The 22,680-nt window shown below is 46.1% G+C and overlaps 7 protein-coding genes across 12 annotated transcripts in view; 4 read left to right on the top strand and 3 right to left on the bottom strand.

Annotated features, from left to right (window-relative positions):
* The first annotated feature begins 84 nt into the window (after positions 1-84).
* On the top strand, positions 85-4,646 carry slim (scruin like at the midline). 2 transcript variants are annotated; one of them, NM_079058.3, is made up of 3 exons: positions 85-1,433; positions 2,775-3,332; positions 3,473-4,646. In NM_079058.3, exons 1-3 carry the CDS (start codon positions 594-596, stop codon positions 3,902-3,904), a joined length of 1,830 nt encoding a protein of 609 aa, NP_523782.1. In that variant the 5' UTR covers positions 85-593; the 3' UTR covers positions 3,905-4,646. The 2 variants fall into 2 exon arrangements, with proteins under 2 accessions (NP_523782.1, NP_725794.2); NM_166289.2 differs by having other exon boundaries at positions 3,473-4,075.
* A 1,021-nt stretch (positions 4,647-5,667) lies between these two features.
* On the top strand, positions 5,668-8,540 carry Lamtor2 (Late endosomal/lysosomal adaptor, MAPK and MTOR activator 2). 2 transcript variants are annotated; one of them, NM_001144227.2, is made up of 7 exons: positions 5,668-5,825; positions 5,884-6,070; positions 6,138-6,873; positions 6,928-7,004; positions 7,061-7,170; positions 7,221-7,991; positions 8,047-8,540. In NM_001144227.2, the coding sequence occupies exons 1-3, from the start codon at positions 5,758-5,760 to the stop codon at positions 6,258-6,260; spliced, it is 378 nt and encodes a 125-aa protein (NP_001137699.1). In that variant the 5' UTR covers positions 5,668-5,757; the 3' UTR covers positions 6,261-6,873; positions 6,928-7,004; positions 7,061-7,170; positions 7,221-7,991; positions 8,047-8,540. The 2 variants fall into 2 exon arrangements, with proteins under 2 accessions (NP_001137699.1, NP_611334.1); NM_137490.3 differs by lacking the exons at positions 6,928-7,004; positions 7,061-7,170; positions 7,221-7,991; positions 8,047-8,540 and having other exon boundaries at positions 6,138-6,476.
* On the top strand, positions 5,668-8,540 carry CG30120 (uncharacterized protein). The gene is made up of 7 exons (NM_166290.3): positions 5,668-5,825; positions 5,884-6,070; positions 6,138-6,873; positions 6,928-7,004; positions 7,061-7,170; positions 7,221-7,991; positions 8,047-8,540. Exons 3-7 carry the CDS (start codon positions 6,834-6,836, stop codon positions 8,486-8,488), a joined length of 1,440 nt encoding a protein of 479 aa, NP_725795.2. The 5' UTR covers positions 5,668-5,825; positions 5,884-6,070; positions 6,138-6,833; the 3' UTR covers positions 8,489-8,540.
* Positions 6,481-10,161, bottom strand: Prp19 (Pre-RNA processing factor 19). Its single transcript, NM_079059.3, has 3 exons — positions 10,010-10,161; positions 8,592-9,945; positions 6,481-6,731 (listed from the first exon to the last, which is right to left on the bottom strand). The coding sequence occupies exons 1-3, from the start codon at positions 10,026-10,028 to the stop codon at positions 6,587-6,589; spliced, it is 1,518 nt and encodes a 505-aa protein (NP_523783.1). The 5' UTR covers positions 10,029-10,161; the 3' UTR covers positions 6,481-6,586.
* A 242-nt stretch (positions 10,162-10,403) lies between these two features.
* rswl (roswell) lies at positions 10,404-11,856 on the top strand. Its single transcript, NM_137491.4, has one exon. It carries the CDS (start codon positions 10,496-10,498, stop codon positions 11,834-11,836), a length of 1,341 nt encoding a protein of 446 aa, NP_611335.1. The 5' UTR covers positions 10,404-10,495; the 3' UTR covers positions 11,837-11,856.
* Dnaaf3 (Dynein axonemal assembly factor 3) lies at positions 11,857-13,582 on the bottom strand. Its single transcript, NM_137492.2, has one exon. It carries the CDS (start codon positions 13,517-13,519, stop codon positions 11,897-11,899), a length of 1,623 nt encoding a protein of 540 aa, NP_611336.1. The 5' UTR covers positions 13,520-13,582; the 3' UTR covers positions 11,857-11,896.
* A 2,139-nt stretch (positions 13,583-15,721) lies between these two features.
* The window catches only part of CG30116 (uncharacterized protein), a 41,425-nt gene continuing 34,466 nt past the window's right edge, over positions 15,722-22,680 (bottom strand). Inside the window, exons 14-19 of one of the 4 annotated variants that reach the window (NM_137493.3) lie at positions 21,858-21,953; positions 20,717-21,800; positions 20,415-20,657; positions 20,032-20,348; positions 19,686-19,764; positions 15,722-16,718 (exon numbers count right to left, since the gene is read on the bottom strand). In NM_137493.3, coding sequence (NP_611337.2) covers positions 16,678-16,718; positions 19,686-19,764; positions 20,032-20,348; positions 20,415-20,657; positions 20,717-21,800; positions 21,858-21,953 — 1,860 coding nt within the window. In that variant the 3' untranslated portion in view covers positions 15,722-16,677. Of the gene's footprint in view, positions 16,719-17,203; positions 17,591-18,795; positions 19,765-20,031; positions 20,349-20,414; positions 20,658-20,716; positions 21,801-21,857; positions 21,954-22,680 lie in introns of those variants that run through there. The other 3 variants (NM_137494.2, NM_166291.2, NM_166292.2) reach the window with 3 other exon arrangements.

Here is a 22,680-nt window from a genome sequence, read left to right on the forward strand (position 1 = left end):
CGATAGCCAACTGTGCAATCGATAGCGTGTCATCTCTGACTCAAATGCACTCGAATGCAGCATGACCGTTTATGCCAGTTATCGATAATTCCACGGCCACACTGCTCAAATGTTCAGTTCTAAATTTAAAGCGTAGTTTGTCGCACACGAAACGATGCGCGAGTGTAATCGACTGCAATAATTAAACAAATCGGCAGCGTGCCACAACTAGTGAAATTGCAATAGCCTAGCGGGGAAAATTGACGAGCAGTTGAATTAGCAAAGGAACAAACATTTTCACAAACCACGTAACGTAACACATGTGGGTGCGTGTGTGTGTGGGTGCGAGCGAGAGGCAGTGTGTGTCAAAATGACAGCAGTAGCAACAACAACAATAGAAACAGAAGCAGCAGAAATCAAATGAACAACAACAGCTTAGTTAACCAGCTGTGCGAGGTCGCTTCAGACCCTCCTCCCACCTTTCCCACAGAAAACTGAAAAACCAAAACCACATTTGACAAAAGTAACAAAATTGTTCTGTTCCCTGTGGCAGGCAAGATCAAGCACCAAATTGTTAGTTACGTTATCAAAACTCAAAACTCATCGAGAGTGTTATGAACATACTAAATCCAGGCAAATTCAAGTGTATCGTATTTGACCAACTGCGTCACACTTGGACATTTCTTTTGTTTATCTGCGACTTCCTGGCGAAGATTTACAGGACGCCTCGTATAACTGCCCACCAGGAGCAGCTGGCCAACCATAATAATAACAACAACAATAATAACGATCTGATCATGGAACAGGACATGCCAGAGGAGGAAGTGGGTCAGCCAGAGGAGGCTCTGCCGCAGCAGGACAACGGTGAGGTTGTCGACCGTTTCAATGCCATTCAGGCTGCCGTGGAGCTCATGGACGCAGCCAGCGATTTGGACGAGGAAGAGGAGGAAGAAGACGACGACGTGGACGTGGATGTGGACTACGGCGATACAGATTCGGAGTCAGAATTCGAAGAGATGTACTCCGACGAGTGGACCAGTTCCAGCGATGAGCTGGACGAGGGTACAGAGCTATCTAAGAGTGTCTTGAATGTCTTCCTCTCGTCGGATAAACAGCAATCTCAAATGGCCGGACAGATTCCCATGTACGCCTTCCAGCCGTTGCGTCTCGTCAAGTGCCAGTACAGGGATAAACATATACCCGGTGGATTCCCTCTGGCACGCAGTGGCCACCGGATCATTGCCTCCAATTCGCATCTGTATTCCCTGGGTGGCTACAATCCGCGGAGCGCCATGTCTGCATCACGCCACGGCCGATGTCTTCTCTTCCAGGAGCTGTGGAGCTACAACTTTGCCACGAGAACCTGGAGGCTGGAGCTGAATGCGGGCAATGCCGCCAATATGCCCGTGGAGCTGGCCTCCAATGCATTGACCATTCACAATAACGTGTTGATTGTGAGTATCTATTTGATGCTAATCGCTGCAGATGGGGGACGGGGTTCGTGGGGTTTTAGGCAGACGAAAATAGATGAGTTGGATTGTCTCTTGCTCGTTGGGTGTGTTGGTAAACACAAAGAAAAACCAACTCGATTGAAAATTGTGATCTTCAAAGAGAAGCAGAAAAGGTCTGTAGTTGTAGATTTCTTTGTTTTATTTCGTTCAAATTGCTAGTACTTGAAGTGATCATATTTCTTTCTGTGTAGGTTAGGCAAACTATCAATTGCAATAAAAAAAACTTGTTTGTGCTCAAGTAGAAAACACAATTGAATGGTGAAATGAGCAGAGAAATCAGGCACAGCTGATCGCGGAGATCTCGAAAGAGAGCAGTGAATAGTAGAGTAGTGAGAGAGGGCTATTCTGGGCAATGAAAATCGCCAGGGCCAATGCCACGCCCTGTTCCGCGTCTCAACACCGCCGCCTTTGCTTTTTGTTTATGCATTCTAAACACCCGAAATGTCAACCCAAACAGCTGCCCATGGCCATTGCCGTTTGCCTCTCACTCGGAAGGCACCTCCTTCACCTCCACCATCTCCTCCTCTGCCTCTGCGCATGCCAGGCAACCCTCTTTTTCCATTTTGGTTACTACGCAGTTGTTGTTTATGCTGCTGCCACATGCAACAACTTGTTTTCCAGCTTTCCCCACCTCGCGCTCGGCTGGAAAAACTGAAAACATTGTATTTACCATTTTTACCCACCCAGCAGCTGAGTGCGCGCGCTTTTTTAGTTTTCGGGAGGAAACCGAACCGAAAGCAAAGTCAAACGGGAGCTGTTGGCATTTCATGCTGGCATCAATGCCCTTCCCTTGCATTCCACAATTAGCTATAATTTGATGACGAATCATGCCCCGATACATACACAAAAACACACTGGAGACACATGTTTCCGCTTATCGGGGCTGCAGCTCAGCCTCCACCCCCCTCCCACAATACTGCTGGTCCCTCCCCATTTTCCCATTTCTCTGCTCTTTCACCACCAGGCGATGATAAGCTGCTGCAGCTCAAGTATCTGCTAATTAAATGCATTGGCAGCAATGTCAGGGACGTGGGTGCCACCCGCTTAACTCTACATACATACATATAACTATATATTGAAAAAATCCAGAGGTTTAGAAAGCTAAATTGTTTAATAAACAACGAGTTTTTTACTTCTTAGAAGAGTCATAACGATTTAAATGTAAAGTCTAGGAAAGTGGGCTTGTATACATTTTGTTTACTCTTTATTATTATTTTCTATATATCTTAGTGTCAGCTTTTCTTGAAAAGAAATTAAATTCTAATTTTAATACTACTCTTTCAGTCTCATGGCGGCACTGGTTATCCATTTGGAGTATCCTGCTCCAACGACTGTTACGTTTACCGAACGGCCAGCGCTGGCGCGACACCGGGCGTGGATCGCCTCCAGGTTAAGGGTGACCTGCCCACGGCTCAGTACGGACCGGGAATAGTGATCCACAAGCACTTCCTCTACACAATCGGCGGAACGACGGGATTTGATTACACTTGTGATGTTTATCGTTTGGATTTGCGCACCGGTATATGGGAGAATGTGTACATAAGTCGTCCGGAGATGCGAGACGACCCAGAAGGGCGCTACCGTCACGAGGTCGTTTATGATGGCAAGCACATCTTTGTGCTGGGCGGCGGCACATCGCACTCTGTATACGATTTGCAGCGCATTCCGGCTTACAACCTGGAGGCGAACTGCTGGGATTACTTTGAAACGTATCCCGATCAGCGTGCAGCTGATGCGGACGACGGCAACAGAGGCTATCCAAAGCCGCGCAAGTGCTTTTCCTGTGTGCAGCACCAGTCCTCCACTGGGGACATCGAGGCTTTCATCACGGGCGGTCTGCAAGTGAGTTATACTTTATAAAATGATATTAACAAAGATGATAGCAGTAGGACTTTTTAACTTTGTGGAGTTCAGACAGAATTTATACCACTTCCTCTTGAGGCTGTCAATGCAGCAACTAATGCGAAATCCTTGACTTGCAGGGCGACTTCTCCACATATTTTTCGGACATCTGGAAGCTTAATCTGCGCACTAAGCATTGGTATCGCATCGAGACCGCCATCCTGCCCCGCCCCCTTTACTTCCACTCGGCGGCCCACTCCGATAATGGATGCATGTACGTATTCGGAGGCATCGAGTACATTGACAAGGAGATGCGCCGCCGCAACGATCTGTATAAGATGTGGATGACAGTGCCCAAACTGAGCGAAATGTGCTGGGACGCCATCACATACTATAACGACAATCTTGATTTGTACGACCGAAAAACGCTACTGGAAGCCGGTATACCGAAACGTTTTACGGAACGCCTGCCGCCGCAGCGCAGGAGGCGTTTGGACACGAGCCAGCCAGACCCGTCCATGCTAATTTCGCTGTACTCGAACCCGAAACGTGCCCGCTCCTCGACGCAATAGGCCTGTTACTGTTCCCACAAAAATAAATCGAAATCAAGGAGGGTAGCGGACCCATACTCGAAACTCTTTCAGTTGCAGAACTTTATGTTATCATTCTTTTAAAGTTTTGTTTCACATTGAGCGCGCGCTGTGATCGAACATGAAGATAATATATATCGAATATATAGTTGTACACATGTGTATTTTTATACTTGTGTTTCCTATGCGGACATGTTTAGCATGTAAATAAGAGTGTAATTAAGTTTAGCTAGCACAACAACAGCCAGATACAAGCCATGCGTATGTATTCTAAACTTCAGCTTACAGATCAGCCAGCGCACCGCGAAAACGGAGCATCGGAAAAATTCGCTATAAATCTATAAATCTTTTACCTGGTCCTCAAATCTTACTTGCTATATCGAAACACGGCCCTGATATAATGTTTCACCCTCATTAAATCCAACACACATCCCACTTTGCACCCAAACAAAACAAAACAAAACAAACAAACCCATAATGAAAGGCTACACCAAACAATGTCATATAGAGGGGGGACATCCCCGATGTATTTTTGTCAAAGTGTACATAATACTTAGCGGTAGTAATATTTAATTAACAATAAGACTCCATCAATATTGCGATATCATGTACCATGCAGTACGTAGGCTACTGCTCGCCCCCGTGGCGAACGTTGGTTTGCTCGGTTTACATTACCCAAGACTAAATTTGGTTGAATCTAAGTTAATAAATAAATTTCTAATGCAACACAATCGACTTTTCATTCGTACCATTCGACTCCTGGCGCAGATCATCCACGGCGTACTTGCCAATGACCCAGTTTCTTGAATTTGCAGCCAAACAAACCCTGTCCCTGCTCCGAAATTTCTCGAGAAGATGGGGGGCAGGCAGGCAGCCAGGCGGTGGTGCTGAGTCATGCGCAATTTGCAATCCCAAAATGCACCCTGCTAACCAGGATTTTCGGCTAACTGCGTAGCACCAGCGTTCAAAAGTACAGGTATTCGGACGCTGAGGCGTTTCGAATTTGGTGGTGGTTGAAAGTAACTACTGCTTGTGGCTCTGGCCCCGTGGAGTGCTGATGCATCGCATGAAGGTAGTGGATGAACGGAGGAGAGAGGGAGAGTGCAGCTCTGCTGCGTAATAGATCCGTGACCTGGTTTGCCAATGACGTCACCAAATACGCCTTTAAATTCTCGTTATGCGGAAGTTATGTATGGAACGCAGATAGCTTGGCTGCCATTTTAGCAATTGAATGGGCGAGATAAGTGCCTCTGAAGAAAGTAACTGATAGAACGAAGCATAACTATTTGGGGATTATGGTCTGAGTCAGCATTTGTAAGTAGGGGATAGAAATATTAAAAACAAAAAATATAAAAACATTTTTTAGGTGCTTGGAATAAATTAAAAGCTTGAGTTTATTTGGTGTGTTCAAGTTAACTATGCAGTTATTGTTTGGAAAATTTGAAAAGTTATAAAATCCTCTATAAATTCAAATATTGCGTTTTCATTACGTTAATATCTAATTTGTAAATGGTATATTCTCTTAAAAAACGTATCTCTTTGTTTCTATATTATTATCAAGTTACGAAACCAAAGAAAAAAAATGAATGTTTCCTATTTCCCAACCGAAAACATATAATAATAAATATTGATTACAAAAACGAATCATCTTAATTTGAAAAATTCATTTGTTTATATACTTTAAATCGTCATATAGATGGCGCTACATTTGCCATTGTCACTCACAGCGCAACGCGCACACCTTATCAGCTGAATTTGTTGCCATTCAGAATGCAGTGTTTGTGAAGGCGTAGTTCTGTTGTTTTTTATATTTTCCCTCTTTAAAAATACACAAAATGTTGAAACCCAAAGCTTTGACGCAGGTTCTCAGCCAGGCGAACACCGGCGGAGTGGAGAACACCCTGTAGGATAGTCCCTTACCATGCCATTCCTTCAAATATCACTTATCCCTGCATCCACAGCCTGCTCAGCCAGGAGGGAGCTCTATTGGCCTACTCCGGTTATGGCGATAAGGATGCCAGGATAACGGCGGCCATAGCCAGCAACATATGGGCGGCCTACGAGAAGCATGGACGCAACGCCTTTCGCGAAGGTCGCCTCACTTTCGTGCTCATCGATTGTGAAAACGGTCATGTGGCCATCACACAGGTGGGTGATCCTCTTTTTTTTAGCAGGGATTCGTTCTATAAAATCTTAACTATATTCCTTTTTACAGGTTGCCAGTGTCCTTTTGTGCCTGTACGCCAAGCAAACGGTGGGATTGGGTCTTCTGAAGCAAAAGGCCATGTCACTGGCCTCCTATTTGGAGCGACCGCTTAAGCAGATCTCGGCCTCATAAGGATAAAACAATGATGTACCAAGTTCCGAAATGAATAAGTTAATAAGTGTATGCATCAAAAGTGAATCAAATGAATATGAATAGTCTGCGGAAAAGTTTAAACGATAATATATTAGTACTTGAAATTATGAATCTTTAAGGATTTTGTTAGTATTTAAGGAAAAACTTGTCTGCTGGTTTCCAAAAGTAACCCAAAGATATTTCGTATTCTGAATTATTTGGATAGAGGGTCAGGTTTATTATTCTGCAAGATTTGTTCAAGAAAACACACAATCATTAGGGAATATTGTATAAGAAAATTTTGGACTTAATTACTAAGTGTGGACTTATTCGATGGCGTAGAGCTTCAGGGTGCGGTCCATGCTGGTGGATGCCAGATACTGGGCGTGCTTGCCGAATCTCACGCCCGTTGCCAGGGCCGTGTGGTCGTTGAATACCTTCAGTTCCTGCCACTGCTTGCACAGGTAAACCCTGTAAATAAAACGAAGCAACCGTCAGAATTTGTATTTGTACCGTGGCAACCAAATAAACAAGTTAACTAAGGGAATCTTCTTTGGCGAATTTAACTTAACAATGCGAAAGTTTAAAAGAAAAGTTTACCGCGAATATGAAAGTAAGTATTATATTCTAATATGCGAAGACTTAAAAATGCATGCTGCTCTTCAAGATTTCGTGCGACCCAAGACCCATGTGGAACCGGAGCCTCCAAAGCCCATAAACTTATCGATTGAGGACTTCAATGCGGTGCGAAATAATTAATTTTTATATTTCCAAAGTTAAGTTTTATTAATATTCCTCAGCGCGGAGAGATCGCCAATCCCCGTGCTCCTTGTGTGGTCACCACCATCGATCCCGATTATATTAAGGACGCCAGTGCGCAACGTTTGGCCAGAAAATTTCGCATGAAAACGTAAGGAATCAAATGAATTATGTGCTGGTGCAATTTCACAGCTTTTTCAGGGACATCCTACTCTTGAGGGAGATTACCCGCAATCGCTTTATGTACTATGCTACGCAAGAACTTTTTTTGGACCGAAAACGCGAGAAGGAATACCAAGACAATGTATACGAAAAGGCCGAGGAGTTTCACAAGTTTGCAGAGGAGTCGCTCAAGAAAATGGAAGCGGAGGAGTTTAAGAAAATGTTAGAGGCCCAAGAAAAGCTGAAGACACTGAAGGAAAGCAAACTGAGCGAAGAGCTGAACGAGGTGAAGCTGGAGCATCAGCGAGTGCTGATGGAAGTGCAGGAGGTCTACGGTCGCTTTCAGTATTTACTCAAACTGATCAGCTACTTTGATGACACAGTTGAGGAGGAGCAAACCGAGGGAGACGATGCCAGCAATAGGCTTAGCATGCCGCAGGAAATCGTAGCCATGGAGATCACCGAACGACATCCAGCGGGTCTCGAGCAAGTGCGTCAAGTCCAAGACTACATGGAGAAGATAGTGCGTCCGTATTTGGCAAAGCGGAATCATCTCAATGCAGAGATTTGGATACGTGGCTATGAGAGAAATCGCTTAAAGGTGTCCAACTACAACAGGCGCTTTTCTCAGTTGGCAATCTTGAACCACATCGTAGCCATCCTCCATGACAAGGCCCAGAAGACGTACGAGCGTCAGGTGAAAGCCAATGTGTTCCTCAAGGATCCCGAGTTCCTGCAGCGACGGGTGGCAGGTCTTCAGGAGCGTGCCAAGGGTCTATTAAATGACTTCGAGCAGAGATACTGCAAGGAGTGAGTTGGGATGCGTACATATTTGAATCAACTATTTTATATTCTTAATTTCCAGCAAGCTGAATATCAAGCTAAATGCTATTGTACCAATTATTCTCAAGCAAATCCAAAACAAAGTTAAGCCGGAGCAAAAGCGAGAGGTTACGCAGCCGCCATCCAAGCCAGCAGCCCAGAAGTCGTCCAAGCAATGGCGAACACTGGAAGACATGCAGCCTCCACCACCGCCACCCAAGTCTACATACGCGGACGAACAGGACACGACTCTTGCCAAGGTGGAGAAAATCCAGGGCTACGTTTTGGAGCTCTTGGCTAAACTGGACCACATCGAACCGAGCAAGCTGCGAAGTGTCGAGCAGCAGGTTCGACGTCGCATGGCAGCGGAGAAGGAAATGTCTCGCCGTGCGTTAGTCAAGCAGAACCGGCTACACAACTGGATGGCGCATTTCAAGAAGCATCATGATCAGCAGGTTGAGCAACGATGGAAAAATAAAGTCTAAGCTAGACAACAACACCATACTTAAAACATTAAATGAATACAATTTAAAACTTATTTTAACCTCATTCTGAATGATTTCAATAAGAAAAGTACAATTCACTTACCTGACATCGCTGCCGGCGATAGCCAGATAGGTTCCGCTTTGGTCGAAGCACAGATCCTTGACCTCGTAGCCGTCATCAAGCTGGATTGTCTTAAAGTTCTTCAGCTTTCGCAGATCCCACAGCTTAACGCAGGCATCATCTGCAGCGGTGGCCAGGTAGTAACCGTTCTCCGAGAAGGAGATGGCCGAAATGGGACCGGTATGACCAGGGAAGTTGGCCACATTGCTCTGCTCCTTCAAATCCCAGATCTTAACCTGCGAGTCCACGGTGCCCGTACCGAAGATCAGACCATCAGGATGGAATTGCGCTGTCGTCAGCCCGACTTCGGCGGTATCGATTACCTTGGTGAGCAGGCGTCCTGTGCGGATATCGGAGAATGCCCAGTGTTTGTCGGATGATGTGGACAGCAAGTAGTCGCCAGTGGGGTGCAGCGAAAGGCCAGTAACAGGTCCTTCGTGGCAGCGCAGGAGAAGCTGCGTCTGCGAAGTGGGCACGTGCCAGATGCGTATGTTCATGTCGGGCGAGCCGGTTATGACTGTATCCTCGTTAGGATGATATATGACTTTGGTGATCTTCTTGGTGTGTCCCTTCAGGATGGCCACCATCTGCTCTGTGTCCTTGTTGAACACGGTGGCGTTTTTATCGTTGCCTCCGGTCAGAATCTTACTGTGATCAGCACTGTTGATGTCCAAGGCCAGAATGCCGGGAACGGAGGCCGAGTGTAGGCCGGGATGGGATGCCACAGTAAGGAAGTTCTTAACCTGATCCGTTGTAACCAGATCCTCGGGCACAGTGCGTCCGCGCTTCTTACGCTCCTGCGTCAGCACCGTGGCCTTGTCCTGCAGTTTCTGTATGACCTCGGCGCTCATGCCCGCCTGCTCCATGGGATGGGCAGCAGCTCCGCCAGCCTCAGAGGCCAGGGCCGGTTGTGGTATTGCCGTGGGTGCGTTGGCAATGCCCGCCTGCGGTTTCAACGTGGCCAGAGCTTCGCGAGCGGCGGCCACCTCCTTATTGAGGCGGGCAATCACACGACAGGCGGCATCGTGCTGATACAGCGCATGGGACAACTCCTGGCGCGTCGTTTGCAGCTGCTGGCGTTGTGTGAACGAGTGAATCATGAGGGCGTCCCACTCGTCCTGCATCGTTTTCAAAGTGGCCGGAATGCTGGTGGCACTTGGCGGTTTCGGTTTCACCACAGCCGGCGTCTTGATCTCGATCAGCTCCTCCGGCTTCAGCTCCTTGCCGCTAATGGGATCGCAGCCATTCTCTAACAGATACTTCTCAATCACCCGCTTTTCGAAAACGGCTCCCGAGTGCGGGGAAACCACGGGCGTCTCGGGGACTTCGTTTGTCACTTGGAATGGAAAGTGCGATTCATAATGGCCCAATTCAAATCAAAATCTAAATTATTCACTTACGTGCGCAAACCAAAGCCATTGCTGTTTGTGATTATGTCGCTTTTCGCGTAGTCTTGTTGGTAAATTAAATGTTTTACACGTTTTTCCCGAGCCAAGCGCAAAATTGTCGGCAAAGCCGCTTCTTCTTATTATGCCAGTTACTCGGCGACGCGGGAGTTTCGAGCACAGGGCTGCCAGATCAAATGGATTTTGGCTAGAAATTTGCACAGAAAAAACTAGCTAGAATTTAAACAATTTATTTTATTGATAACACAACACATTCAATAAGTATTTAATCCATAACAATAGTTTTTATAGATAAATGACATTTACTGATAGAGAAGTGAGTAACATATCTTAAATCAATCAGCTATCTCACCGTTTTGCCAATCACAGTTCCGCACGCACAATCCATAATTGCTGGCAACCCTAGCACGTTGTTTCTGTTATTCAATTCACGATCTAGTTTTATAACATAGTTTACTGCCATTAAGGTATATTTTTAAAATGCTGAAGCATTTTGCACGATGGCGTCTGGGCAGCCAGTTGCTAAAGGGATGTGCCGCACCAGTGAGGCAAGCCTCCAAAACCTCCAGCGCAGAGAACCTGATAGCCGGCACAGAGGAACCCCAAAAAAAGTTCGTCAATCCGTTTTCCCAGCCCGCTCCTGCGTTAAGTAATGATACGATATCAGAGAACAAGGAGGAACGGGATAAGCGACTCAAGGTGCTGCAGCTGGAGGCGGACATTGCCCACCAGGAGGGTCGGCGGGTGCCGTCACTGGAATTCTTTAAGGATCATCATTGGGAGCACGTGCTGACGCTACCCACAAAATCAGCTAGGATCAAGTACTTTGGCTATCTCTGGCAAATCGAGATGAAGAAGGAGGCGGATCAACGCAAGAAGGCAGAGCGAGCGAAGGAAGCCGAGCGGCGGGTTGCGGAGATGCGAAAGGAGCGCGAGGAGAATACGCACATTATCTATGGCCTGGGACACACATCGTTGTTTCTGCGTATCTATGATACCACTATTAATCACTGGCAGAACAACCGACTCACACGGGCCATGCAGTTTGCCCCCAAAATGGTTTTGGATTGCTCCTACGATGAGCACATGAACAATCGGGAGGCTACCTATGCAGCAAAGCAATTGATGATGTGCTTTGCGGAGAACCGGATGAATGATGAGCCCTTCGATCTGCACTATTGCAACACCCAGATGGACAGCAGATGCATGCAGAGCCTCCAACGCTACATCCCCACCATGCACAATCCAGAGTTCCCGATAAATTTGCATAGCAAGTGCTTTACGGAACTCTTTCCCAAGCAGAACCTGGTCTACCTAACGCCCCACTGCCGGGAGGATCTGGTCACTTACAACCCAGATGACATCTACATCGTGGGCGCCATGGTAGACACTATGAACAACGAACCCCTTTCGCTGGCCAAAGCCAAACGATTGGGCCTTCGGATGGCGAGACTGCCCCTGGATCGCTACCTACAGTGGGGTTCCGGTTCGGGAAAGTCGCTAACTCTAAACCAGATGATCAACATTATGCTGGACCTCAAGAAAACCGGCGACTGGGATACGGCCTTGAAGCATGTGCCCCGTCGGAAGGTCGTGCAAAACGAATTCCAGCCGCGCAGGGAGAAAGATCATTGGAGCACAGGCACGCGGGCCAGGAAGCTTAATATGCGAATCGATCATCTGTTTGATTTTGACGAGAATCGCCGGCAGGCTACCTCCTATGCAACTCCGCAGAATGTAAGGCAGCGACGGGAGGGCTTGGAGTTCCAACTGGACACTTGGGCAACGGGGAAGCAAAAGAAAAAGCAGAGACAAAATTAAAGTTACTCGTTGTATTCATTAAGATGCATATTTCATTTTATTCGGATTCGGATTTCTTATTCATGGGAAGTTAGTTTTTGGTTGTAGGGGACCTTCTGCCTCCACTTCCTTCTTAATGGCTGCCACAGTCTGATTCGATGAGGGAATCTCTTCAATTACTAGACCAGTATACTCTTCAGCAGGTTCACCATAATCTGTGTCTGTGTCATATTTGAAAGTACTTTCTGGCATGGCTTCTGTCACGGCTTCATCTTCTTGTTCATCTTTATCGGTCTTTTTGTATTTTAGCCACATGTTCTTGCCGTTGATGGCCTGGTAGTTGATGGCCGCCTTAAGGCCAGCATCCTTCATCAGTTCTTTAGCTTTGGATTCGTACTCCTGCACACGATCTTTGCGCTCCACCGTCATCAGCTTGGTTTCCAGAATAAAAAGTGATTGCGCACGCATCGCCTGGAAGAAGTCCTTGCTCAAGAAAGAGTAATAGTTATAGGCCATAAAGACGATATCAAACATATTGTTCCAATGAGCTGCACCCTTTTTCAGCTGCTCCATCTCCATGGGCGACACAAAGTGCACTGTTACTCCGGGCACGTGGATCCATGGCTTATCGTAAGCCGCTTGCCCAGCAGCGTCCTCTTCCTGGTGGTTCAACAAGGGCGTCATCAGCAGCTGAACAGAGCCATACCGTCGGGAACGAGTGGTATCATGCTCGTAGGCTGTCTGGGTCAGCAATTCATGGAAGAATTCCATGAGATTGCGTTCTGTTATATCGGTAGCACGATAATCATTATCACCGTGCACAGAATGATGCATTCGCTCCTCCACGGTGCGCAGCCCGAAGCCACAAAACGGTCCAGTCTGGATATCACCCACATAGCCACGGTGGATGAAGTTGCGTCCATTGCGCACCAATCCAACGGCCAGTGTCTTGTTCGGCTTGCAATGCTCATATTCCGGAAAAACGAAAGCCACGCCGGTCTCGCGCCAATAGCGGTACTCCTGCGAACAGATCTGCTGCCCTCCACGTTCCTTTAGGGTCATGCTCAGGTCCCAATCAAAGGCCCCGTTGCGATGGTCATACCTGGTGCCGAGCAGGGCCCTCGACCTTTGCTCCCAGTAGGCGGTCACCTCAAAGACATTCCACGGTTGCGGCTGCCAAAAAGTGAAAGCCATCTCAAAGCCATCTCGTTCCTTGTACTTTAGTCCTTCTATATTCAGCATGGGAGCCAGGCGCTGAAGTTCCTCCTCATTGGTGACCATTTTGAGCAGTGTGCGTCCCTTGGCTGCCATGTAATGGTGCGAGCTGGGACGGATCACCGCATTTCCGTAGAGGTCCATGAACAAGTGCACCTTGGACACCAGGTTAAAGGACTCGGGATCCTCCAGGGCTACGCCCAGGAGCAGCATGTTCCTGGCTTCAATTTCGGCGCAACCATCGAGTAAATAGATATTTAGTTTGGGTCGGATGCGATGTGTGTATCTTTTGGCCAGCGTCTTGATAACATGCCGTGGATCAGCTCCACCGCAGATGAGTATGTTTAGGGTGTTCAAAGTATTATCTCCGGCCGCTTCTTCTGCTTCCTCGCGTGCATGCTCATCCTCCGGCAGCGGGTCGTCCTTGATCTTGAAGGCCCTTAGGTACTCCTCGTATAAATCAAGCGCGGAACTGATTCCCCACAGCATTTTGACCTTGAGTGGCTTTGGTTTTTCGATGAAGTCTGGATCCGTTGAAACTTATTTGGTTATGCTATCGCCCAAACTGACTTTTCACTCTTGATTGATGGCAGTTGCCAGGACTACTTGTTGTCGCCGTTGTCCCGGGCAACGTCTTGCTCCTGCTGCACTCCCTCATTTGCGTGCATCCGTTGCGGGGATTAGGGAGCTCTGGCAATCATAACGGAAATTGCTTTTCGATATCAGTGGCTGGCAGCGGGTGCTGGACAAATGGCTCATCCTGCAGGGCAGTGGGGCCACTTCCACTTCCACCCTGGTGTGGAGCAAAGTGGCGGGTAATGCATTATTCAGACTTGGTTGTTTGCTTTCAGCTGATTGGCAAGGCGAGCAGCAGCAGCGAATCTATCGGGGATTTCCCTTGGATTCCTAATTGGATAATTTTCTGCAGCAAGCGGTTGCTTGTGCTGTGTGTAGTGTGCTTATGAGGATTTCTAAAATTGAAATGCATTTTCTAGGACCAAACTACCTTCTCCTACTACAAAGTTTAACCCTTTCGTATGCAACACTTATTAAATAAATTTAATCATTTGTTTTTTCATTGTTTTTTTAATCTTTCAAGCTAGCCATGTACTCTACTGCTTTTGTAATCTTTTAATTTTTATATTTTTCTAAATCGCTAAAAGCGAACAAATATTCAAAGCGGATGAGAGATAATGTGACTCTAGTTTTTTTGTCGATGCTTTTTTTTATTGTTTGCTTGCGGGAAAATCGTGGTGGCCAAATGGATTTAAAGCCCCGCGGCAAGTGGCTCACTTAATCCTGATACTTTGTCTGCGCTTTGCTAGTTTTTATTCAGTCTGAATTCGGGTTTTCGCGTCTTCCTTTCAGCTTGGTAACTTTTCTTTGGCAATGCCGGAAAGTTCGTAATACATGACTAAGTCTTCGCCATAAAGTTTTCCGGCTGCTCTGAATACGCTGCGTATGCGTGATTTGACGATGATAGCTAGCAAGGCCAGAATTCGTATGTGCTATGCCATGCCTAAGTGAAAACTCAGAAAGTACACTGAAACAAAACTTATGCTGACAATATGTGAATAAAAATATAAGCATTCCTTTTGTTACCTTTACACTTTAATCGTTTGAATGGTGCTTATTGTATTCAAAAGGAAAAAAGTTCTTCAACTTTTTTGTCAGTGTAATAGGAAATGACAGAGAAATGTGCACTAAAAGCGTTTAGTACTCAATGTTCAGCTGCAATTAGTGCTGAAAAATCCATTCAAATGATGAGGTAGTATGATGGGGAGTCATTTTGCGTAGTCTTTCGAAGCATTGGCATTTTTAATTTTTCTTTTGTTTTTCAAAAGCTTGTGCCGCAGAAGTCATTAAGCTCTCCGCAAGCCAAAGGCTCGGTACTCGACTTCCAAGTTCCAAGTGGAGCATCCCACTCGATTTGTCTGCGGTTCAGTGGGTTCAATTCATCAGTGCGCCGCCCTTTTCAGGTTTTCCTGTCACTTTCGGTCTTAGCCAAAAAACAAAAGCAATTAGAGAGACTAAAAGCAGCAAAGGGTTGACCAAGGCTCGCCACTATTTTTTTCCCCCATTTCCCATTTCCTTGTAGCTCATTAAACGAATGTGTGCCAATCGATCAAGGAACATACATATACATACATATGGGCTTTGCTTTATTGTGTACGTGAAACACACACGCATACCAACACACTTATCAGGAGCATTCATTGTCAATGCTTTCCGCAAACTTTTCTCATTAGACAGTGCAAACAAAATGGCTGCGTCTGCGGTTTTATCCACCCCAACCAACTCTAACCAACTAACCATCTAACCACCCATATCACCCAACCCGGCCACGATGCGGATGCCTGCTGATGCGGACGCTTTTGGCTGTTGTTTGACGTGGGCTTGGCAAATGGTGTCATAATGGCCGGAGAACTGCAAACAAACAATAGCTGGCGACATTGGGACAGATGGGCCGAATAATGAAGAGTGCTGTAGCTGTAAGTCATGCATAATGAAACAGGCGAAACTGAATTAATTGTTGGCAACTCGATGCATGTGACTTCGCATGAACCTTGAACCGCAAGCCATTCTTTTGGATTTTCAATAGAACATAATGGAAGGAAATCTGTTTCAGAGTATTTAAACAAATATATAGTATATATGATATTAAGGATTGAGGATTTTAAATAAAAAGTGCCTCTCTTTCGTTCTCCAGTAAAGTTGAGTTTAATTTCGATTTAATAGACATTGACAGGGGGTGTACATTGCTGAGTGTTTTTGTGTTTTTCTATGTTTAGATATCGCTATCCGATTCCGTGGCCATATCCTTTGATCGTCCGTGTTCGTATCCAGGTGCAAAGTTCCTCGGGAGATGCGCGTGGCTCAGCTACAGAGATGTGGACACTACACTACGCTACATAGAAATAGATTTCTTAGTTTAACGAAGTTTCACTTGCGGCATGCATGGAAATATCCAGTGTAGAAATATCATTATGTCGTTCTCAGTTTAAAGTTGATTTGCGGTTGCATATTATTATTTTTTTTTTATTTTTATTTGGTTTTTCGTTCCAGGCTAGAACCTCTGATTGTCAGAAAGTTATTGAAGTTATATTCGAGGGAAGTGCAAGCCCGTGACCCGAAAAAGTGCAATTCAAACTAATTCTACAGCGAACATATTAGCTTAGTATATATACATTCAATTGCTTAGTTTCCTAGTTAACCATCAATGTTCTCAGTGTATCTGTGTGCATGTGTGGGTGTGTGGATTTCATTAAGTAATGTTGTTTCACTTGTGTTTTTAAGCATAGTTACGCTTTTTACCCCTTTAGAGAGCTCGTATCTGCATATCGCATTTGATCAGATTCTAAGTTATTGCGTTATTGGGTCAATACAATTAACATTTAGCTCTGGCTTGGTAGGTACATAAAACACTCTACAACAATAAAATTTGTAAATGTTAAAGGGCTTACTTAACTCTAGAATTCCTACAAAGTCTGAGACGGTGGTTTATCAGATTTAACTACATTCATTTCATTCGTTTACATCTACTCGTACACAGAGAGAAATGGGAGATGGGTTATTTGTTATGATCGTCTGCCCCATTATTGCTTGGCATTTTGGATAAGTATTCCATTTAATTGCTGAATCAGGTCTTATCCCTTGTGGTATCCTCCTCCTCCTGAAGCGAAATGATCTGCATAAATTGACAACAAATTCGGAATGTACTTTAGAATGTCTGAGATTATATGGGCAATTGCATTCTAGACTCTAGGCGCTATACTCTATATACTCTATACTGTAGTATAGTGTGGCATGCCCCAAACATCGAATTAATTGCCGGCATCTACAATTGCTGCCAAATAAACGTTACTTGCACGAGACATCAAAGCAAAGGGCTTTCGCTGCGGCCTTTTGGCCAAATTAAGATGGTTAAGCTCTAGTGGCATGGCTAAGGAATTTGTATCTATACCTGGTATATTGCATACTTACTTGCGGATATCCAGCCGAATGTGCATGGGTTGTTTTGTCGATTATACATATGTATGCTATTATACGAATACGTTATAAACTGTGTAGAATTCTCAAAAGTATTTCTTGTTCAGCATTTGCATTTGAGGTATAGGTATGCCCGTATTACTCTACTCGAAAGCTAAGTGTGTTCTAATCCCTATGACTAATAACTAATGCAATAACATTGTAATATCTTATCCTAACGTCCTAGCCCCACTGAAAGAAATCGTCGAAGTCATCTAGAAGACGAAATTTAACCAATAAATTAGCCAATTTGGGTTAGTCAATTTTTTGGATGGTGCCGTTCGGTGTTTGGTTTCTTGCAAAGTGCTCTGTACGGTGGACTAGCTTCGAATTGCGGAAAAACACTGGAGTTGGATATAGCATGCCAATCGAATGGGTAAACTTATCTAAATGGTTTTCATTTCATCATTTCTTTTCTTGTTTATTATATTTAGTATTTATTCAGAGTGCTGGCCGTTCCTACTGCTCCGGATGCACTTGTCTATGGGAGCAGTGAGCTGCGGGAACTGGTTTTCGAACTGTGGGCGGTGGCTGTTGGTTGTGGTGGTGGTGGTTGGTGGTGGTGATGGTCGTTCGGTCGGAGTTGTGGTTCGGATAGTTGGAATGGAAAATGGGAACTTCATTTTCATCTGTTATTTGGTTTTTTTTTTGTTTTTATTGGATTAGCAGCAGAAACGTGGCCAAACTGGACAACAACTTTTAAAACGGAACGAGTACTCAAAAATATGCAGGAAGCTATATAAATATTTATATATATATATATGTACACATCGAGAGAGCGTAAAATCGTTATAAAATCCAGAGAAGTCGAAAGTGATAACAAATACTTAGTGAGATCGAACGGTAGAAGGAACATTTAAGGATATGGTACACAGGCTCAAGTTGCGGGCCATATTTCCACATTTCCACGATTGATTCGCCGATCAAAATGTTTGAACTGAACGTAAAGCTGGAAGAACGAGCTGCTTACCTCTGAGGACACTAATCCCTGACCCCGTTCCATATCATTCAATTTGGATTCGATTCCGCTCGAGTGGAATTGATTGGTTTTAATTCGCTCAATTCATTACCCGGCCAGCGATGCACTGGTCTCTTGTTTGCTTATCGAGTTAATCGCGTTGCGAATTTATTGATTGCCATTTTCTGCATTGACCAATGCGAAATGAGCACGACCAACGGTCGGATGAGCACTTAATATTCATGATGCAGCCATTTACTCGAAAGCCATTACAGTCGAAAACACGCAGAGTTGGCTTGTCATTACCTGGGCTAAAACTAATTACTATTAACAATGGGAAATGGCATTCGCAGTCTCATTATTGCAGCGATTTCGTATCTTTTTCCCATAGCCATTTGCATTTTTAATCCTCGGATTTCTTGTTTTCTTGCCTTGAGTCGCCTTCGATTGAATTCCATATTTGCCTCAAGGGTTATCAAGCAGTTTAATTAAACAAATGAAGAATGCCGAAGGACTTTTACCTATACTTTTAACTGATAGCATGTTTTTACTAAAATGTTTAGGACCAATTATTTTTTAACATCTTGCCGATTGATACCACATATCATACAAGTATACTATTAAATTAAGTTTTTGATCTATGAATATTCGTGAAATTTTTCCACGAATCCAGAAGGTGATTGTTTTCCAGAGTGTACTTACCTGAAACACAGTTTCCGGGCAATTTGACCATAGATAATTGGGTATAATTGAACGAGTAATAAAAATAAAACGAAATGAACCTTGTGGAAATTTATTAAAATAAATACGTTTAAGTTGACTACTGGGAAACAACTAGGCATGGCCAAAACTACGTAAAAAGAGTGGCAAAAAGGGGTGCTGGAAATCGGAAGTGGTGCACAGTGTTGGTGGTGGTGTGGCTGTTCGATGTGGTCGATGTTTGGGTCTTTGCCAGTCATTGGGCCACACAATCGTTGCAATTGGCCGTGGGATCGGGGGTGCTGTTATTCGAATGGGAATTCATGGAATCCCGATGTGGGTGACTAGACTCTGAACGGCTGGTGGTGGTGGTGGTGGTGCTGGCGGCCTTGTGGCGCAGAAGATGCCAGCGGCGCTGCCAGTAGTTGGCCTTTTTGGCTAGAAGATGTTCGCTGCCGGCCACCTCGATGTGACCCACTGAGGCCCTACTCGTCTGCGGATGCAGAATGAGATCCGTGCGGAGTTGCTGCACACGGCGGACATCGTAGTTCTCCACCACAATGATGGGTGTCGGCCGGAGTCTTTCCGGTGGATTGAGCCGGATGTTCGGCTGCAGGGACTGACAGTTACGCTGGCGGCGCCATATTCGAGATTTCAGACTTGGCCAGTGGAGCAACTGCCGCAGGGAGATCCTTTGAGGTGACTCGACGGTCGGTGGCACGGACAGGAGATCCCTGACCAGATCAGGAGCCACCACACCATCCGTAAACTGTCCGGGTACGTGCGAGTCCAGCCGTAGGCTGCTGCTGTTCTGCGAGTTCTGTGGTGGTGGTGTGCTCACATAGAACTTGGTGCGGGCGGAGCGACTGGGCACCCGCAGACTGTTGGTCTTCCATGCATCGTGCAGGGATCGGAGCCCGGGCAAACGTGCAAGGTGGTGGATGTTATCGTAGGAGGCGGACAACATACCTGCGCGCTCGTCCTGGTACTCGTCGTCGTCCGACGATTCGAGTCGGTCCTCCACCAGCGAGGTTTGCCTCGAGAGACCCTGTTAAATGGGTTCAGATTGCAGGTGTTGCAGGTTGCACATAGCATGTTGCACGTTGCATATTGCATGTTGCACATTGGTGTATAAGCAAACAGTTACGAAGCGGAAATGAAACGAAAAGAAGAGACGAAACGAAACCAAAATGGTGAGCGCATCTACTACGAGTACCAAAGGAGTACACACACTAAAGCCAACTGCAGCTAAGATCCTTCCAGGTCCTCCTTCAAAAAGAGAGAGTAAGGTGCTCAGTGGAGGCCCTTCACTTACCGCATTGTGACGCCTTCTTGGCGGCGAGCGCTTATTCCACAGCGCCTCCAGTTGATCAAAGTGCTGGGATTGGGCCAGAGCCGCCTGCTCCGGTCCCAGATTGGCCTGGGAAGCTCCTGTCTTTGTCTCGGCAATCTTCGAGATCTCCTCCATGCTGGCCGAAACACTGAAGCGCCGCTTCAGACGTTCATCCACCTGGGCCATCATCACTGAGGACGTCAGGTGGCCGTACTTCTTCTGCCAGGTGTACGTGTCCAGCGAAACCTCCTTCTTCAGCAACCGCTTCATTTGACGCTTGGGACCCTGAGGTCTTAGATCTGCGGAGATATCATAATAATAACTGCATAGTTCCGATTTGTAAGTGAAAAGGAAATAATTCTTACCTTCAACATCCTTGCTGGGACCCGAATACGTAGGCAGTTTCACATACTGCGCTGGCGTGTTATGCAAGCAAATCACGGGAAGATTATAGCTGTCCACCAGCTGGACCAGGACTCGAGACACCTCCAGACTAATGTCGAAGTGCGTGAAGGGCACGTGCATTTGGAGCGAGGTTAGAGCTAGTCCGCGCTTTGTTTCCCATACGATCAGGGTCTTGTCATCGCTTCCAGAAACGGCAGTGGAACCTGTAAGATCAGGATCAATCGGCATGGCATAGAAATATGTATTTCTATGCAATACTCACCATCTGCCGAAACTTTGACTCCAATCACAGGACCCAGATGTCCTGCCAGCGTGTGCACCTCCTCGCCGGTGAGCAAGTCCCAAAGGATGAGATTCATGTCCTTCGAGCCGGACAGGACCTGAGTCTTGTTAGTTACCGAAACGGCTACGCAAGTGACCGCATCACTGTGCCCCACCAGCACCTGGCTTAGCTTACCGCCCGTCGCTTGCCACACCTTCAAGGACATGTCCCGAGATCCGCTGATGATGTGCACACTATCGGCGCTGATCTCAAAGCATGTGATTTCATCCGAGTGCGAAACGGAATACTTCTCGTCCTCCTGAGTCAGTGACCAGATCTTGAGTGTGTTATCGCCATTCGTGGAGACGGCAAAGCGCATGTTGTTGGTTACGGATAGACTTTTGTATGGACCCTGGATGGTCTGCAACAAATTGCCCGAATGGGCCATCCAAACGAGCAGCATGGAATCGCGATCCGTGGAAATTACTCGCAACGAATCCATTAGCACCACCACCTTGACCACCGGTGCAGTGTGGCCCTTAAAGGAGTTGCAGATCTCACCCAGAGCCAGGTTCCAAATGTGCACCAAACGATCCTCGGAGCCGGTGGCCAGAAACTCACCATTCGGCGCAAACTTGAGACAAGATACACCAGCTGTGTGCCCCTCCAATGTGCACTGGTATTCCGGAGTATTGATTCTCATGAGGTGGACATGACGCCCGGAGGCGATGGCCATTTGCTGGGAGTCGCGGGACAAATCGAAGCAGGTGATGGGTGGCAATGTGGTCGATGGCGATCGCTGCGCCTGCGCATGACGCTTCAGGCTGCGTTTGCGACGTGGATGCCGGGAGTAGGGATTCACATAGAGCTCCTCGTTGCGGAACGAATAGAAGGTGATCTTGTTGCCGCCCACGGTGACCAGGAAATCGTCATTATCCATTGCATGAACGGCGGTGACTGGACCCGGATTCGGAGGCAGCGATCTTACCAGTTTTCCGGCGTGCATATCATAGATCAGCGCTCGTGTATCATCACAGCCCACCACACAACGCTGGCTGTCCTTGCCAATGGAAATGCTTCGGATCTGCCGATTTTAAATTAAGAATTAGCATGCAGTATGGGGATCAAGCGTTTCACTCACCTTCGACTTGTGTCCTTTGAGAGTATGCAACTCCTTGCCGGTGGCCAGTGTGCGGACATATAGCGCATTGTCCTCACACAAAGCCAGCAAAAAGACCTGAAAATTAATGAAATGGGGATTTCAGTTTTTCAGTTAAAAATGCGGAATTCAAAATAAATTTTGGTTGAATTTTTAATTTGGAAGTGATGATTGCAATTTTATTGCACCATTCAGTATTATTCATTGTGCATTTTTCATTTAATTGTGTATCGAATTCTGTGTCGTTAAGGGCCGTTGACGAGGTAATCGAAAATTAATAAATTGCATTTTGCCAGGTCAGACTCACAGGCTGAAACATTTCAATTTAAGGACAGCCCACAGGAAGCTTTTCTCCGCGAGTGAGGGTGGCTTGGGGATGGCAGGGTCACTGACGTGCCACGAAGCCATCAGGATGCAGGCCAAAGAGCAAGAAAGTTGATTTCCTTTTACCATTTTCCTTGGCTAAGAATACGGCCCAAGGGGCTACTCCCCCCATAAAGTGAAATGTTCGTGTATGTGTTAGTGTCTGTGTATGGGTGTCCATGGAATACGAATATGTATGCATGTATTCGCGTGTCTGTGTAAAATTACATTTCAATTTGGCGAAGGCGGAAAGTCCCGCCCATTCGGATATGTCCTTGTTATCGCGAAACAATTTTTCCGCCTGCTTATAGGCAATTTTCCCTCAATTTTCACCAGCACTTTTGTTTAATGTGCGAAATTGTATTTTCGGTTGCGGCAAAGGACATCATGAGTGTTGGATCTGAAGGAGCCCCACCAAAGTCCAATGGTAATTGAATCGCTC

This window comes from Drosophila melanogaster, chromosome 2R (genome assembly GCF_000001215.4).
Source record: "Drosophila melanogaster chromosome 2R".
NCBI lineage: Eukaryota > Metazoa > Arthropoda > Insecta > Diptera > Drosophilidae > Drosophila > Drosophila melanogaster.